Here is an 18,575-nt window from a genome sequence, read left to right on the forward strand (position 1 = left end):
TTTTTAGTAGAGACGGGGTTTCACTGGATCACTGTCTTCTTACTGTAATGTCATAGTGGAAGGGGCTAGGCATCTCTCTGGGGCCTCTTTTATAGGGGCACTGATTTAGTTCATTCGGGCTCTGCCCTCATGACCTAATCACCTCACAACGGCCTCACCTCCAAACACCATCACATTAGGGATTAGGTATCAACATGAATTTTGGCGGGGTGGGGGTGGGGAACACAAGCATTTGAGGTAGATATACACACACACACACAGTTTCTACTTTTTTTTTGTTGTTTTTACTTTTAAGATGGAGTTTTGCTCTTGTCGCCTAGGCTGGAGTGCTCGAACTCCTGACCTCAGGTGAGCCACCTGCCTTGGCCTCCCAAAGTGCTGGGGTTACAGGTGTGAGCCACTGTGCCCAGCCTATAGTTTCTAATTTTAAAAAAGTTTCTTTTTTTTTCTATGATTGTTTTGTTGAGTTAATAAAAACAATTTCTGAGACTCTAATCTCTGCCAGGAATTTCTGTACCTTTAGATTTTAGAGTGCTTATGGAGTTAGTGTGTTCTGTGAATGTATTCACTGTGGTGAATAGCTTTATTGTCCTTTGCACATTATAGCCTTTCCTAATCCTTTTTTCATTTTGAGCCTCAGGATGGTAAGGTAAATATATTTTTTGTACATTTGATAAAACATAACTAAGTGACTACAGATTAGCCATGATTGGAGTAGGATTAATATTCATATCTCTTAATTCTTCGTTTAGTATTCTTTGTATTCTGTTTCACAGATGCTAATTCAGTTATGTCTTTAATTCTAAGTGTTGGGACAATTTTGCCAGCAATTAGTTGTCTTACCTATAAAACGAGAGAGTTTGAATAAATAGCCTTATGTTTTCTTTCTGATGTGAATCGTTTTAAAAATATCATTAAATATGGTAAGATAGGACTCTCAAAATGATCCAAATTCTTTTGTTACACTTATGTGATTGTCAATTATTAGAATTGTGCTCATGGAATTCATTCATTCATTGGCTGACATTACTTTTCCACTACCTGGTGAGTTCCAGAAAAGCAAAACCCTTCCTTGTTTACTATTTACTCAATGCTTACCTGGCCCAGTGCCTTGAATGTGACTAAGTATGCAATAAATATTTGTCGAATCAATGATTAAACAAATAGTAACGTTGGCAGGCAGTATAGTATTATGTAAAGAGCATGCACACTCTTTGGTGTTACCCTTACTTTAGATCATAGGATATGTTTTTTGTTTTTTGGTTTTTTTTTGAGACGGAGTCTTGCTGTGTCGCCCAGGCTGGAGTGCAGTGGCGCGATCTCGGCTCACTGCAAGCTCCGCCTCCCGGGTTCACGCCATTCTCCCGCCTCAGCCTCCGAGTAGCTGGGACTACAGGCGCCCGCCACCACGCCCGGCTAGTTTTTTTTTTTGTATTTTTAGTAGAGACGAGGTTTCACCATGTTAGCCAGGATGGTCTCGATCTCCTGACCTCATGATCCACCCGCCTCGGCCTCCCAAAGTGCTGGGATTACAGGCTTGAGCCACCGCGCCCGGCCCCATAGGGTATGTTATAGTATTTCAGAGGTTGTTGGGAAGGTTACTCGGGATAATATAAATAAAGTATAAAGCATAATGCCTTTTACTTAAAATGTTAGTTTCTTACTGCAATCTCCTAGAGTCTAGGACTTTTGTTTTTTTAGCCAAGATATTTTTATTATATAAGCTGGTCACATTTGGGTAGAGAAGATTGAATTTATTAACTTTTAATGTTTTTATTACATTTATTATTTTTATCTTACAGTTTTACATGTGGCACCCATAAAAGATGAGGCTGAGAACTCGGAAAGCTTCTCAGCAGTCAAATCAAATCCAAACACAACGCACTGCCAGAGCAAAGAGGAAATATTCAGAGGTTGATGATAGCCTGCCTTCAGGAGGAGAAAAACCATCAAAGAATGAAACCGGCTTGTTGTCTTCAATTAAAAAATTTATTAAAGGAAGCACACCTAAGGTAATGATTTTACCATATACTTTCATATCATTAAAAGTGAAAATATGATATTTTCTCTAAGCATGCATAGAGGGGAAATCTGGTAGTGTACCAAAATCTACGTTTTGGTGTTAATTTTACTTCTAAGAGTTTTATGTGCAGAATATTTAATGGCAGTTTAAGAAGAACATTATTTGTTCCACTGAACTAATCCACTTAGCCTTCTGCTTTTTCAACATAGTATTGTGGGTAGCAAAATAAATTTTTCCTTGTTCTTTTACTTGAGTTGTTTCTTTTACTTTCATTTTCTTTCAAAGAAAAGTTAAAGTTTCTTGTTAATATTCACTGTCTAGGGAGGTGATGTCTCTCATCTGTTCGAGTTCTAACATTTGTATGATGAAGATGTATTGCTTCATTAAAAGAGAAAAGAACATTACTAAAAGAGAGAATGGACACTGACTAGGAGTTTTGTACTCCAGATTCATATTCTGGACCAACTCGATTGACCTAAAGAGAGAGTCATTTACCCCCCTGAGCCTCAGGAAGATAGTAAAATGGCACTGATACCAACTGCTTTATCTGTCTCAGAGTTGTTTTCAGATTAGATGGTACAACAGGTAGAAAAGCAGTTTGGTCAACTTTATTTTATTTTGTATTTATTTATTTATTTATTTTGAGACAGAGTCTTGCTCTGTCTCCAGGCTGGAGTGCAGTGGCTCAGTCTCTGCTCACTGCAGCCTCCACCTCCTGGATTCAAGTGATTCTCCTGCCTCAGCCTCCCGAAAAGCTGGGACAACAGGCGCGTGCCACCACACCAGCTAGTTTTTGTATTTTTAGTAGAGATGGGGTTTCACCATGTTGGCCAGGATGGTCTCGATCTGCTGACCTTGTAATTCATCCGCCTCAGCCTCCCAAAGTGCTGGGATTACAGGCATGAGCTACTGCGCCTGGCCTCTGTTTGATCAATTTTAATGCACTCTATCAATGTATAGTATTATTGTGTGTAGATTTTTTTTATGACTTTACTATTTTTGTGTTCTTTCTTAGAATAATTATTTACATGGTAAATTTTTCATTATAATGGAAGTTTATTACTTTCTTAAGCAGAAAAATAAATTACTAGTTGACTTGTTCATAGGAATAGATTTTGTTGTAATAGAATTAACAAAGCCTAATTACTGTGAGTCACTAGGCAAGATTTGGAAGTATTCTTGGTTTGCATAGGGTTTTAATTTTTGTTTTGGTGGTTTTATTTTTTGTTTTTGTTTGTTTCTAGTACTATGATTTCTTTGTTAATTTTAAGTAATTAGAAATTTTGAAAAGTTTCTGAATTTATGTAAACTGAGAAAATATTCTAGTATTATCATATAACAAAGATGAAGTAGCTTCCAGAAACCCAGATTTCCATCTCTATGAATTCCTAATGGGTTGTCATCAGCCTCTGTTGATGGGAACCTTGCTACATATTATTACTTCATTCTTCTGAGCAGCTCTAGTTGTCATAAAGTGCCTCCTTATGTTTTTGCTTTCTCATGTTACTTTTTTGTATTTTTTCCACTTGAAAACAAATACTGTGTTCCCTTACATATGCAAGTACAAACCTTCAGTCAATACAGGACAGCTATTTCTAGTTTTCCTTATATGACATTATATGATATTTATCATCATCTTGGTCACCTTTATCTATTATTCATGAAAGATAAAAACCAGAAGTGAAGATAGGTTTTTGTTGTGTCTTCAGAATTTTATTCATATTTATAGTTGACCCTTCAACAATGGATTTTAGGGATGCTGACCCTCCCATGTGGTTGAAATCCACATATAACTTTTGACTCTCCAAAAACTTAACACTAATAACCTCCTGTTGACCAGAACTTTACCAATAACATAAACAATCATTCAACACGTATTTTGTATGTTATGTGTATTCTATACTGTATTCTATTTTTTTAGATAGGTTCTTACTGTATCTTACCTAGGCTGGAGTGCAGTAATACTGTCATATCTCACTGCAGCCTTGAACTCCTGAGCTCAGTTGATCCTCCCATCTCAGCTTCCTGAGTAGCTAGGACTATAGGCATGTACCACCACGCCCAGCTATTTTTAAAATTTCTCTCCCTCCTTTTTTTTTTTTTTTTTTTAAAGAGACTAGGTCACATTTTTCTTGCCCAGGCTGGTCTTGAACTCTTGACCTCAAAGCAGTCATCCCAATTTGGCCTGCCAAAGTGTTGGTATTACAGGTGTGAGCCATCTCACCTGGCTTTATACTGTATTCTTACAATAAAGTAAGCTAGAAAAAAAGAAAATGTTATTAAGAAAATCATAAGGGAGAGAAAATGTGTTTACTATTTAAGTGGAAGTAGATCATTATAAAGATCTTCATCCAGCCGGGCGCGGTGGCTCAAGCCTGTAATCCCAGCACTTTGGGAGGCCGAGACGGGCGGATCACAAGGTCAGGAGATCGAGACCACCCTGGCTAACACGGTGAAACCCCGTCTCTACTAAAAAATACAAAAAACTAGCCGGGCAAGGTGGCGGTCGCCTGTAGTCCCAGCTAGTCCCAGCTACTCGGGAGGCTGAGGCAGGAGAATGGCGTGAACCCGGGAGGCGGAGCTTGCAGTGAGCTGAGATCCAGCCACTGCACTCCAGCCTGGGCCACAGAGCAAGACTCCGTCTCAAAAAAAAAAAAAAAAAGATCTTCATCCTCATTATCTTCTGGGCTGAGGAAGAGGAGGGGTTGGTCTTTCTGTTGCAGAGGTGGCAGAAAATTTGTGTATTCATGGAACAATACAATTCAAACCCAGCTTGTTCAAGGATCAGCATACTTCTTTTGACAGTGAATTGTTTCTTTCACTCCTATTGCCCAGGCTAGAGTGCAGTTGTACAGTCACAGGTCACTGCAGCTTTGACTTCCCGGCTCAGGTGATGCCCCCATTTCGGCGTCCCAAGTAGCTGGAACTACAGGCTTTTGCCAGTATGTCTGGCTAATTCCTTGTATTTTTTAGTAGAGGCAAGGCTTCACCATGTTGTCCAGGCTGGTCACAAACTCCTGGTCTCAAGCTGTTTGCCCGCCTGGACCTCTCAAAGTGTGAGCCACTACGCCTGGCTGGATTGTTTCTGTTAATGTGGTTTTATGTTAAATTATACTTTGTTTCCTTCTTTAGTAGCTTAATCTCTGTTGGTCAGTAAATTTTGGCTCATGTCTACTAGAACAGCAGTCTCCAGTCGTTTTGGCACCAGCAGCTGGTTTCAGGGAAGACAGTTTTTCCAGGGACCAGGTCAGCTGGGGTGGGGTTTGGTTAATGGTTTTGGGATGAAATTAATCCACATCAGATCATCAGGCATTAGATTCTCATAAGGAACACACAATGTAGATCACTCGCATGCACAATTCACACTAGAGTTCGTGCTCCTATGAGAATTTGCTGCTGCTGATCTGACAGGAGATAGGGCTTATGCAGTAGTGCCTGCTGGCTCACTGCTCACCTCCTTCTCTGTGGCCTCATTCCTAACAGGCCATGGATTGGTACCATTCCATGGCCCAGGGGCTGGGAACCCTTGAACTAGAACACTCAGGACTTTTTTTTGAGACGGAGTCTCAAAAAAATAAAAAAAAAGGTCTCCAGCCTTGCCCAAGTTGGAGTGCAGTGGCATGATCTCAGCTCACTGCAACCTCTGCCTTTCAGGTTCAAGCAATCCTCTTTTCTCAGCCTCCCAAGTAGTGCTTGCCACCATGCCCAGCTAATTTTTGTATTTTTGTAGAGATGGGGTTTCACCATGTTGCCCAGGCTGGTCTTGAACTTCTGGCCTCAAGTGATCGCCCGCTTCAACCTGCCAAAGTACTGGGATTACAGGCGTGAGCCATTGTACCCAGCCACTCAGGAGGATTTTTCTATAGAAATTTTTGTCCAAGTTTCTTTTTTTGTTTTAACTAAGTCTAAGATATTTCATTAATGCCTCATTACTCAAAGATGTTACATTAAGATATGCAGTGGCACAATGTCGGCTCACTGCAACCTCCACCTCTCGGGTACGAGTGATTTTTCTGCCTCAGCCTCCCGAGTAGCTGGGACTACAGACGCCTGCCACCATACCTGGCTGATTTTTATATTTTTAGTAGAGACGAGATTTTGCCATGTTGGCCAGGCAGGTCTTGAACTCCTGACCACAAGTGATCTCCCCACCTCGGCCTCCCAAAGTGCTGGAATTACAGACGTGAGCCACTGTACTGGGCTGTCTTATTTATTAATTACATTTTTGGGTAAGGTTTTTCATACAGCTACAAATTCACTTTATTGTGCTGTAACTGAACTCAGATTTTAAAAGATCGTATTCTATAAGATTATTATTGAAATTAATATTTGAATGCTTTACTGAAATCAGAGTGAAACCACAGTTGTCTTTTCCCAGACAACTAATCCTGTGTTAGGAGAAATAATAAGGTTAATTTGTCACATATTAGTCTTAATGAGCTTATATGGCTTTTAATTATTGTTGCTTTCTTATCTACAATGTGGTCATCACGTATTCTAAAATTGTGTTGGGCATCTAGACAATGCTTGCTTATGCATGTATCTTAAATACAGCGTCATTGTCTTTTTCAAAATTTGGGTAGGAGTTCACAGCTAAAACCTATTGAATATTAACCATCTTTTGATGTTTTATAGATGAGAACAACTGAAACTTAGTGAATTTAGGTAACTTGAACTGTCAATAGTAACAATAATTATAATAATAACCTACCCAGGTTAAAAAATAACATTGAAGACCAATACGACAGCTTTTGCTTTTTTTTTTTTTTTGAGACGCAGTTTCACTCTTAACTTGCCCAGGCTGGAATGCAGTGGCCTGATCTCGGCTCACTGCAACCTCCATCTCCTGGGTTCAAGCGATTCTCCTGTCTCAGCTTCCCAAGTAGCTGGGACTACAGGCGTGTGCCATTATGCCCGCAACAACTCTTACTTATAGTTGTTGAGCAGTTACTATTTGCCAAGCACTGTCCTCAGTGTTTAAAGTGTAATAATTTGGCCGGATGCGGTGGCTCATGCCTGTAATCCTGGCACTTTGGGAGGCCGAGGCGGGCGGATCACGACGTCAGGGGATTGAGACCATCCTGGCTAACATGGTGAAACCCCATCTTTACTACAAATACAAAAAATTAGCTGGGCGTGGTGGCGGGCACCTGTAGTCCCAGCTACTTGGGAGGCTGAGGCAGGAGAATGGCATGAACCCGGGAGGTGAAGTTTGCAGTGAGCCAAGATCGCACCACTGCGCTCCAGCCTGGGCAACAAAGCGAGACTCCGTCTCAAAAAATAAATAAATAATAAAGTGTAATAATTTAAGCCTTACAAACTATATGAGATAGCTGTTACTTTTATATTACAAATGAGGAAACTGAGGCACAAGGAAGTTAAATAATAATTTCTTTTTTTGTTTTTTGAGACAGAGTCTTGCTCTGTGGCCCGGGCTGGAGTGCAGTGGCCGGATCTCAGCTCACTGCAAGCTCTGCCTCCCAGGTTTATGCCATTCTCCTGCCTCAGCCTCCCGTGTAGCTGGGACTACAGACGCTTGCCACCACGCCCAGCTAGTTTTTTGTATTTTTTAGTAGAGACGGGGTTTCACCATGTTAGCCAGGATGGCCTCGATCTCCTGACCTCGTGATCCGCCCGTCTCGGCCTCCCAAAGTGCTGGGATTACAGGCTTGAGCCACCGCGCCCGGCCAGGAAGTTAAATAATAACTTGTGCGAAGTTGCTTAGTTTTAAGCGGCAATGCTGGAGCCTAGTTTACCTACACTCCTAACCACTATATACTACTGCACCTCCAATAAGTGACACTGCTAGGATTTAAACCCAGATGTATTTAACTGATAATCTGTATTCTTTCTCCTTTATTATTCTCTGTCAAAGTGGCTGGACACTGTCTAGAAGTCCAAGAACAAGATGTTGGCCAACGTGCTTCCTTCTTACATCTCTGTTCTTGACTTATAGATGGCTGCCCCTCACACGGTCAGTCTTTGGTCTGTGTATGGTCTGTGTCTGCATCTTTACGAACACTGGTCATACTTCTTTAGGGGCCACCTGAAGAAATCCTCCTCCTTTTTTTGTGTGTGTATGTAAGACAGAGTCTCACTCTGTCACCCAGGCTGGAATGCAGTGGCACCATCAGCTCATTGCAACCTCTGTCTCGTGAATTCAAGCGATTTCTCGTGCCTCAGCCTCCTGGATAGCTGGAATTACAGGCGTGTGCCACCACATCCGGCTACATTTTGTATTTTCAGTAGAGATGGGGTTTCACCATGTTGCCCAGGCTGGTCTTGAACTCCTGACCTTAAGTGATCTGCCCGCCGTGGCTTCCCAAAGTGCTGGGATTACAGGTGTGAGCTACCACACCTGGCCAAGAAAACCCTTTTAATTACCTTTTTAAAGGCCCTATCTTCAAATATGGCCACAATCTGAAGTATTCGGGTTAGGGCTTCAACATAAAATTTTGGGGTGACACAATTCAGTGTGTACGAAATCTTTGGTCTCTTTCAAATACAGATTTGTGATTCGAAGACTTCAGATGTATGAAATTATCAGCAAGATTATTCAGGAATTGTTCATGTGCAACCTTTCTGCTTTTTAGCACAATGAGATTTCTAATACATAATTGAAGGCCTCACAACTGAAATATATTTGTTTTCTACCATGAATCTCTATATTTTTCCAAATACGGTATTTCCAGCGTTTTCCCCTTAACAAAATGACCTTTTCCTCTATTCTTAACTAAATGCTGTTATAGTTAAGGATCATAAATTTCCGTATGAATGCAGTTTTAATGAAATACCTGTTTTTAGACCTTTTAACTGTGGTCTACAAAAAGAAACATGGGTAATACATGTGAAACAAAAATCACCCTTAATTTATGTGATGTACTCTGATTTTTCTTTTCTGTTTTGTTTCTTCTGAAGGTGATTGTATTAATGTAAATTGATTTGATAATACATCAGTGGTATTATTGCATTTCTTAGTTTGAAAAACATGATTAGGGCCGGGTGCGGTGGCTCAAGCCTGTAATCCCAGCACTTTGGGAGGCCGAGACGGGCGGATCACGAGGTCAGGAGATCGAGACCATCCTGGCTAACACGGTGAAACCCCGTCTCTACTAAAAAATACAAAAAAACTAGCCGGGCGAGGTAGCGGGAGCCTGTAGTCCCAGCTACTAGGGAGGCTGAGGCAGGAGAATGGCGTTAACCCAGGAGGCGGAGCTTGCAGTGAGCCAAGATCTGGCCACTGCACTCCAGCCCGGGCGACAGAGCGAGACTCCGTCTCAAGAAAAAAAAAAATAAAAAAGAAAAACATGATTAGATGAAGACATTTGTTCAAACTCTTTAACTCTGATTTGCCAAACTTTGTAGTTTTATTTGGGAATTTTACCCCTTTCTTTTTTTTTGACGGAGTCTTGCTCTGTCAGCCAGGCTGGAGTGCAGTGGTGTGATCTTGGCTCACTGTGACCTCCATTTCCTGGTTTTAAGCGATTCTCCTGCCTCGGCTTCCTGAGTAACTGGGATTACAGGCATGTGCCACCATGCCTGGCTAATTTTTTCTATTTTTAGTAGAGATTGGGTTTCACCATGTTGGCCAAGCTGGTCTTGAACTCTTGACCTCAAGTGATTCACGTGCCTCAGCCTCCCAAAATGGGATTATAGGCATGAGCCACCACGCCCGGCCTTATTAAGTCTCTTTAGTTGTGTTCTTTAACTACTTGATTAATTGAAGTAATTTCCACTTATGGAATGAAAAAAAGTCAGCTCAGACTAACTGGTTGAATTTATGGAGGAAATGACAGTTTAAGATTCATTCATATTCATTCATTCTCTTTCCACCACCACACACACAAGCATATATTTATATTTAGTCATGTCATTTGACAATCTGAAATGCCTTAATTGTCAATTTTGTCATCATGTGAATATCATAGTACTTACGTGAATCTAGATGGTATATCCTACTAGTTATCTAGGCTATGTGGTACAGCTTTTGCTCCTAGGCTACAAACCTGTACAGCATGTTACTGTACTGATTATCATAGGCAGTTATAACATGATGGTTAGTTTTTATGTTTCTCAGCATAGCTAAACATATGAAAGGTACAGTAAAAATAGAGTATTATCATCTTATGAGACCACTGTTCTATATGTGGTCTGCCGTTAACCAAAACATTGTGTGGCACATGATTCTGTTTCCTTGCTCTGTCTGCTGAACTGTGTGCACATAGCACCCAGATCTTGGTTTCTAAATACTGTTCTCCACTAAAGGAACTAGGATTCTGTCTTGTTTTATGTGTAAATAATTATGTCATATGCCAGATAATGAGAGTTTTGCTTACCCTTTCTCATCACTGGGACTTATTTTTTTCTTCACTTATTACATTGGTTAGGATCTGTAGTACCATGTTGAGTAGAATCCGTAAGAGCCAACGCCCTTGCCTTGTCCTTAGGGGAAGAGAATTTGTTTTACCATTAGGTATGATGTTAGCTAGATGTTTTTCTTAGTTATCTTTTATTAGTTTGTGAAAGTTCTATTCTATTCCTATTTGTGAAATGTTTTTATTATGTTGTTGAGTTTTGTTAAAGGCTTTTTGGCTTCAGATTCTCTTTTATTTATTTATTTATAATTTATTTATTTATTTATTTATTTATGTATTTGAGGTGGAGTCTCATTCTCTTGCCCAGGCTGGAGTACAGTGGTGTGATCTCAGCTCACCACAACCTCCACCTCCTGGGTTCAAGCAGTTCTCCTGCCTTGGCCTCCCAAGTAACTGGGGTTACAGGCACGTGGCACCATGCCCGGCTAATTGTGTTTTTAATAGAGATGGGGTTTTACCATGTTGACCAGGCTGGTCTTGAACTCCTGACTTCAAGTGATCTACTCACCTTGGCCTTCCAAAGTGCCGGGATAACAGATGTGAGCCACTGTGGCAGGCCCCTCTTATTCTTTTAATGTAGAGTAGTACATAAATTTTTTTTAATGGAAAATCATAACTTGGAGTTGATTTACTGGGGATTTTTTTAAAAATAATTTTTATGTCTGTATTCATGGAGGATCTTGTGCTGTAGTTTTGTCTTGATTTGTAATGTTTTTAAATTTTGGGATTAAGATTAAGCTGGTACCATAAAACAAGTTGAGGACTGTTCCTCCTCTTTTCTGAAAGCTTGTGTTTGGTATTATTTCATTCTTAAATATTTGGCAGAATTCACTGGTGAATTGTGGAGTGGGATTTCTAAAATGTAACTGGAATTTTCTTTGGGGGATATCTTTTACTGTAATTTAGTTTCTCTAACATAGATCAGATTATTTAACTTTTCTCTTTCTTTTTTTTTTTTTTGTTTTTTTTTTTTGAGACGGAGTCTCGCTCTGTTGCCCAGGCTGGAGTGCAGTGGCCGGATCTCAGCTCATTGCAAGCTCCGCCTCCCGGGTTCACACCATTCTCCTGCCTCAGCCTCCCGAGTAGCTGGGACTCCAGGCGCCCGCCACCTCGCCCGGCTTAAATAATTTTGTTTTTGTATTTTTAGTAGAGACGGGGTTTCACCGTGTTAGCCAGGATGGTCTCGATCTCCTGACTTCGTGATCTGCCCGTCTCGGCCTCCCAAAGTGCTGGGATTACAGGCTTGAGCCACCGCGCCCAGCCAAAACTTTTCTCTTTCTTGTTTGTTTTAGTCATACATGTTTTCAAGGAATTTAAGTTGTTGATTTATTTGACATCATATTTTGTCGGTACTTATTAATTTAATACTGTCTATAGGATTTGTAGTGGTACTCCTCTTTTCATTCCTGATCTAGATAATTTATTATTGATCTTTATTTTGATGAGTCTTGCTTGGGTTTATCAATTTCATTATTTGTTCAAAGGGATTTTTAATATTAACTGTTGATTCTGTTTAATTGATTTCCACTGTTTTCAATATTTTCTGTTTTCAGTCTGATTTTTACTTTTGTAGCTTCTAGAAATGAGAGCTTAAATCAGATATGAGTAAAATTTTTCTGTAAACATTTCAAGTAAGAAATATTTTAGGCTTTGTGGACAATATTGTCTCTGCTGCAGCTATTATTCAACTGCCACTGTAGACAGCTACATAAATGAATGAACATGGCTTTGGACACTGGTACAGTAGTTCCCCCTATCTTTGGCTTTGCTTTCCGTAGTTTTAGTTACCTGTGGTCACCAGCGTCTGAAAATACTAAATGGAAAATTTCAGAAATAATTAATAAGTTTTAAATTAGACACCTTTCTGAGTAGCATGGTAAAATCTTGCATCATTCCTGCTCCATCCCAACTGGGACATTAATCATCCCTTTGCCCAAGTATCCATATGTATATGCTGTACTCCTGTTAGTCACTCAGTAGCTTTCTTTTTTTATCAGATCAGCTGTGTAGATACCAGGCTGTTTGTATTCAGTTAATCCTTATTTTACTTAATAATGGCCCCAGAGTATAAGACTAGTGATGCTGATAATTGTTCTGTTTTATTGGTAATCTCTTACTGTGTCTAATTTATAATTCAGGGTTTATCATAGGTATGTATATATGGAGGAAAACACAGTATATATAGTGTTTGGTACTATCTGTGGTTTCAGGCAACCACTGGAGGGTTTTGAAAGGTATCACATGAGCATTAAGGGAGAACTACTGTATTTGAATTTCATGTAGTTTTCGTGTGCCATGAAATTTTTTTTATATATATATTTTCCTCCAACTATTTATAAGTACAAAAAAAAAGGTTTTTACTTTCTTGCCCATGTGAAACAATTAGTGTGCTGAATTTTGCCTATGGCTGTAGCTTGCTAGTTCCTTGGTTAGAACATTAATTTTACACTTTTCTTTTTTTTTAATACAGGTATTTAAAGGTGTGAATTTTAAAGTACTCCTTTCTCTGTATGCCATACATTTTGATACATTATTTTTTATTATTTTATTTTTCTTGTGATATGTTTTGACCCATGGATTATTCATTTTGATTCAAGAATATTAATATACTCTGTATAATTTGATTTCTTTGGTAATTTTTGGTACTTACTAGCATGTAGTCTATCTTGTTGAATGTTCTATATGTATTTGGGAATATATGTGTATTTTGGAGTTGTTCAGTGCAGTATTCTATAAATATCAATTAGATCCAATTGGTTGATAATATTCTAATTTTCTATATCTTCTTTTAAAGTGAAAGCAAGTTTATTAAGGAAGTAAAGAAACAAAAGAATGGCAACTGCATAGTTGTCTTATTTATTTAATGTGCTTGTTTTATTGGTTATTAAGAGAAGGATGTTAAAATCACCTATTTTTATGCATTTGTCTACTTCGCTTATCTGTCAATATTTGCTTCATGTATGTTGAAGCTTCATGTATTTATAATTGTATGACTTGTTAACATTGTGATATATCTCATTCTCTCTAGTAATATCAGTCTTGAAGTTTATTTTTTTTTTTTGAGACAGAGTCTCGCTTGCCGCCCAGGCTGGAGGTGCAGTGGCGCGATCTCGGCTCACTGCAAGCTCCGCCTCCCGGGTTCACGCCATTCTCCTGCCTCAGCCTTCCGAGTAGCTGGGACTACAGGCGCCCACCACCATGCCCGGCTAATTTTTTGTATTTTTTTTTTTTAATTAGAGACAGGGTTTCACCATGTTAGCCAGGATGGTCTCGATCTCCTGACCTTGTGATCTGCCCTCCTCGGCCTCCCAAAGTGCTGGGATTACAGGCGTGAGCCACTGTGCCTGGCCTTGAAGTTTATTTTAATATTGATAGAGCCAGACAGTTTTCTTACTTAGTATTTGCATGATATATCTTTTTCCAGCCTTTATGAAACCTGTGTACATATATATTTACGTTGGCTTTTTTTTTTTTTTTTTAAAGGCAGAGTCTCGCTCTGTTGCCCTCAGTGGAGTGCAGTTGTGCAATCTTGGCTCACTGCAACCTCCGACTCCTGGATTCGAGCAATTCTACCTCAGCCTCCCTAGTAGCTGGGATTACAGGCGCCTGCCACCACACCCAGCTAATTTTTATGTTTTTAGTAGAGACAGTGTTTTACCATGTTGGCCAGACTGGTCTTGAACTCCTGATTGCAGACGATCCACCTTCCTTGGCCTCCTAAAGTGCTGGGATTATAGGCATGAGCCACTGTGCCCGGCCTACATTGGCATATTTTGTCTCTTTATATTTAATGTTATTATTAATATGTTTGAGTTTAAAGTCTTCTATCTTACTGTGTATTCTGGATTTGTCCCATCTTTTGTTTCTCTTTTCTTTTCCTGTCATTTGGGTGAACTATCTATTTTTTAGAATTTTATTTATCCTCCTATATTGACTTCTCAATAAACAACCTTAAACCCAATAAAATACACCTGTTCAAAATGTATGTTTTCTTGAATTCTGACAGCTATACACATGACCAAAAAGTATCCTTATTTTATATCCAACACCACCTGAGACAACCACTGATCTTTCTGTCATTATAGATAGAGTTTCATAGGATTATAATCAGTGTATCTTGCTTCCTTCACACACACAACATACAGTTTTTGGTTTCTTCTGCGTTACCACATGTATCTATAGTTTATTCCTTCCCCTCTGCTCCCGGAGTAGTATTCCTGTGTGTGAGTCTACCACAATTTGTCTATTTAAGTTGTTTCTGTTTTTTGGCTATTATAAATAAAGTTACAGATATTTGGATAAATAAGATAGATATTGCTGGATCATAAGATGTATGCTTAACTTCTTTGTAGCAGCTTTATTGAGATATAATTTACATACCCAGAAAATTAACCCATTTTTTTGGAATGTAGAAGCTTTTATTTACTTACTGTTTTTTGATATAAAAAGCCGTACTCACTTAATGTATACAGCTCTATGAGTTTGGGAATAAGTATATTCCTGTGAAACCATCAGCATCATCAAGGCCATAAATGTATCTGTCACCTACCAGAGTTTACCCTGCCCCTTTATTATTATGATCTACTGTCTTAGAAAACTTTAAATATATAATATAGTAAAGTATAGGCACAGTATTATGTTGTATAGTAGTATAATTCATTCATTCATTTAAAGTATAAATTCAGTAGCTTTTAGTACATGCACAGAATTGTGCAACCATTGCCTTAACTTTAGAATATTTTCATCACCCTCAAAAGAGACCTCTAGTTCCTAAATTCCCCGTTCCTCTCTAGCCCTAAGCAGTCACTAATCTGCTTCCTGTCTTTATGGATTTCGCTGTATTTTGGACATTTCATGTAAATGAAACCATAGTCTATTATGTCTGGCTTCTTTCACTTAGCATGTTTTCAAAGTGCATCCATGGTGTGTTTGTTCTCAGGATCTCCTGGGGCTGTGTCCTGGGACACTGAATAAAAATTTTTAAAAAAGGCCGGGCGCGGTGGCTCAAGCCTGTAATCCCAGCACTTTGGGAGGCCGAGACGGGCGGATCACTAGGTCAGGAGATCGAGACCATCCTGGCTAACACGGTGAAACCCCGTCTCTACTAAAAATAGAAAAAACTAGCCGGGCGAGGTGGCGGGCGCCTGTAGTCCCAGCTACTCGGGAGGCTGAGGCAGGAGAATGGCGTAAACCCGGGAGGCGGAGCTTGCAGTGAGCTGAGATCGGGCCACTGCACTCCAGCCTGGGTGACAGAGTGAGACTCCGTCTCAAAAAAAAAAAAAAAAAATTTAAAAAAAAAAGAAAAAACAAAGTACATCCATGTTGTGGCATGTATTATATCAGTATTTCCTTTTTATTGCCAAGTAATATTCTGTTGTATGGCTATACCACATTTTGATTATCCATTTATCAATTAATGAACATTTGGGTTATTTTCATATTTTGACTATATGAAGAATGCTGTGAACATTCATGTATACATTTTTGTATGGACATCTATTTTCGATTGTCTTGGGTAGGAGCTTGAATTGCTGGATTATACGATAACTTTGTGTTTAGCTTTTTAAGGGAACTGCCAGACTGTTTTCCAAAGTGGTTGCACCATTTTACAGTCCCACTAGCAAAATATGAGGATTCCAGTTGTCTTGAGGACAATCAACACTTGAAATTTTTTGTCTTTTTTATTATAGCCATCCTGGTGAGTGTGAAGCAGTATGTGGTGGTTTCGATTTGCATTTCCCTAATGACTGATGGTATTGAGCATCTTTTTAATGTGCATCTTGGCCATTTACATATCTTCTTTAGAGAAATGTCTGGTATTTTAATTTTATTATTTTTATTATTGAGTTGTAAGAGGTTTTTTTTTGTGTTTTTTTTTTGTTTTTTTGGTTTGTTTGTTTGTTTTTGCATGATCTCGGTTCATTGCAACCTCTGCTTCCTGGGCTGTAGTGATACTTCCACCTCACCCTCCTGAGTAGCTGAGACTACAGGCATATTCCACTACGCCCAGCTAATTCCCCTGCCCTCTTTTGGAGATAGTCTCACTTTGTCACCCAGGCTGGAGTGCAGTGGCGCAATCTCTGTTCACTGCAACTTCTACCTCCTGTGTTCAAGCGATTCCCCTGCCTCAGCCCCCTGAGTACCTGGGATTACAGGCACGTGCTACCACGTCCAACTATTTATTTTATTTTATTTTTATTTTTGAGACAAGAGTATGGCTCTGTGGCCCAGGCTGGAGTGAGCAGCGCCATCTTGGCTCACAGCAAGCTCCACCTCCCGGGTTCCCGCCATTCGCCATTCTCCTGCCTCAGCCTCCCGAGTAGCTGGGACCACAGGCGCCACCACCACAGGCGCCACCACCATGCCTGGCTCATTTTTTGTTTCACCGTGCTGCCCAGGCTGATCTCAAATTCCTGACCTCAGGTGATCTGCCCGCTTTGGCCTTCCAAAGTGCTGGGATTACAGGTTTGAGTCACCACGCCAGACCTAATTTTTGTATTTTTGGTAGAGACAGGATTTCACCATGTTGCCCAGGCTGGTATCAAACTCCTGGGCTTAAGAGATTGGCCCTCCTTGACCTCCCACAGTGCTGGGATTACAGGTGTGAGCCACCACACCCAGCCAAGAGTTCTTGATATAATCTAGATACAAGTCCCTTTTCAGAGATATGCAGATGTTTTCTTCTATTCTGTGGACCCCTTCTGAAACACAGAACTTTTAAATTTTGATGAAGTCCACTTTGTTTATTTTTTATTTTGTTGCTTGTGCCTTTGGTGTTATATCCGAGAAACTATTGGCAAAATCAAGGTGACAAAGATTTATCCCTAGATTTTCTTATATGAGTTTTATACTTTTAGCTCTTTGATACATTTGAGTTAATCTTTATAGATGGTGTGAGGTGAGGAGTCATCTTCATTATTTTGCACGTTCATTTTCATTAAGTCCCAATACCATTTGTTGAAGACACTTTTTTACTTTTGAGAAACTGCCCAGCTGTTTCACCATCTAACATTCCATTTAGCAGTTTCAAACAGTTTCCCTTGCTTACATTCTTACCAGTATTTGATACTGTCTTTTTAACTTTAGTCTTTCTGCAGGGATAGAGTATCTTACTGTTTTTAACTTGCATTATTTTAACTTCCATTTCCCAGGCTCAGGTGATCCTCACGCCTCAGCTAGCTGGGACTACAGGTTTGCATCACCACACCTGGCTAATTTTTGTATTTTATAAGAGATGATGTTTCATCATGTTGCGCAGGCTGGTCTCCAACTTCTGGGCTCAGGCAGGCTACCTGCCTCGCCCTCCCAAAGTGCAGGAGTGAGCCATGTATAAAGACCTAAATTTAACAGTTTTACGGCTTCAGCAAGAACTTTCTTGAGGCTGGGTGCGGTGGCTCACGCCTGTAATCCTAGCACTTTGGGAGGCCGAGGAGGGCAGAGGATGGATTGCCTGAGCTCAGAAGTTCAAGACCAGCTTGGGCAACATGGTGAAACCCTATCTCTACTAAAATACAAAAAATTAACTGGGCATGGTGGCACACATCTGTAGTCCCTGCTACTCAGGAGGCTGAGGTGGGCGATCGCTTGAACCTGGGAGGCGGAGGTTGCAGTAAGCCGAGATCACACCACTGCCCTCCAGCCTCCAGTCTTTGTTTTAAAAAAGAAGAGAGAACTTTCTTAAGAGGAACTGGCTCTCCCAACTTGCTAAGCATGGCAATAAAGAATACAGTGGGCCGTGCTTGGTGGCTCACGCCTGTAATTCCAGCACTTTGGGAGGCTGAGGCAGGCAGATCACCTGAGGTCAAGAGATCGAGACCAGCCTGGTCAACATAGTGAAACTCCACCTCTACTAAAAATATAAAAATTAACAAGGCATGGTGGCACATGCCTGTCATCCCAGCTACTTGGGAGGCTGAGGCAGGAGAATTGCTTCAACCCGGGAGGTGGAGGTTGCTGTGAGCCAGGATCGTGCCATTGCACTCCAGCCTGGATGACTCCATCTCAGGAAAAAAAAGAATACAATGACTATTGGGTTTCAGTGCCTTGATTTGTCTTAAGGTGCCAGTTACTATATACACCGTTGCTCTTGCATAGCTAGCACAAATGTTAACAGAAGTTGTTCCAGAATGGACTGAAAGACAATCAATCAATCAGTCAATCAATAGATTCACCACTTG

At 40.1% G+C, this 18,575-nt stretch overlaps 1 protein-coding gene across 2 annotated transcripts in view; it reads left to right on the top strand.

Annotated features, from left to right (window-relative positions):
* CTDSPL2 (CTD (carboxy-terminal domain, RNA polymerase II, polypeptide A) small phosphatase like 2) overlaps positions 1-18,575 on the top strand; it is a 122,809-nt gene that overhangs the window by 49,926 nt on the left and 54,308 nt on the right. For both annotated transcript variants that reach the window (XM_011941175.1, XM_011941176.1), the window contains exon 2: positions 1,803-2,012. In XM_011941175.1, the coding sequence (XP_011796565.1) occupies positions 1,827-2,012 (186 nt within the window). In that variant the 5' untranslated portion in view covers positions 1,803-1,826. The remainder of the gene's footprint in view (positions 1-1,802; positions 2,013-18,575) is intronic.

The sequence above is a fragment of the Colobus angolensis genome, unplaced genomic scaffold, assembly GCF_000951035.1.
Source record: "Colobus angolensis palliatus isolate OR3802 unplaced genomic scaffold, Cang.pa_1.0 Scaffold199, whole genome shotgun sequence".
NCBI lineage: Eukaryota > Metazoa > Chordata > Mammalia > Primates > Cercopithecidae > Colobus > Colobus angolensis.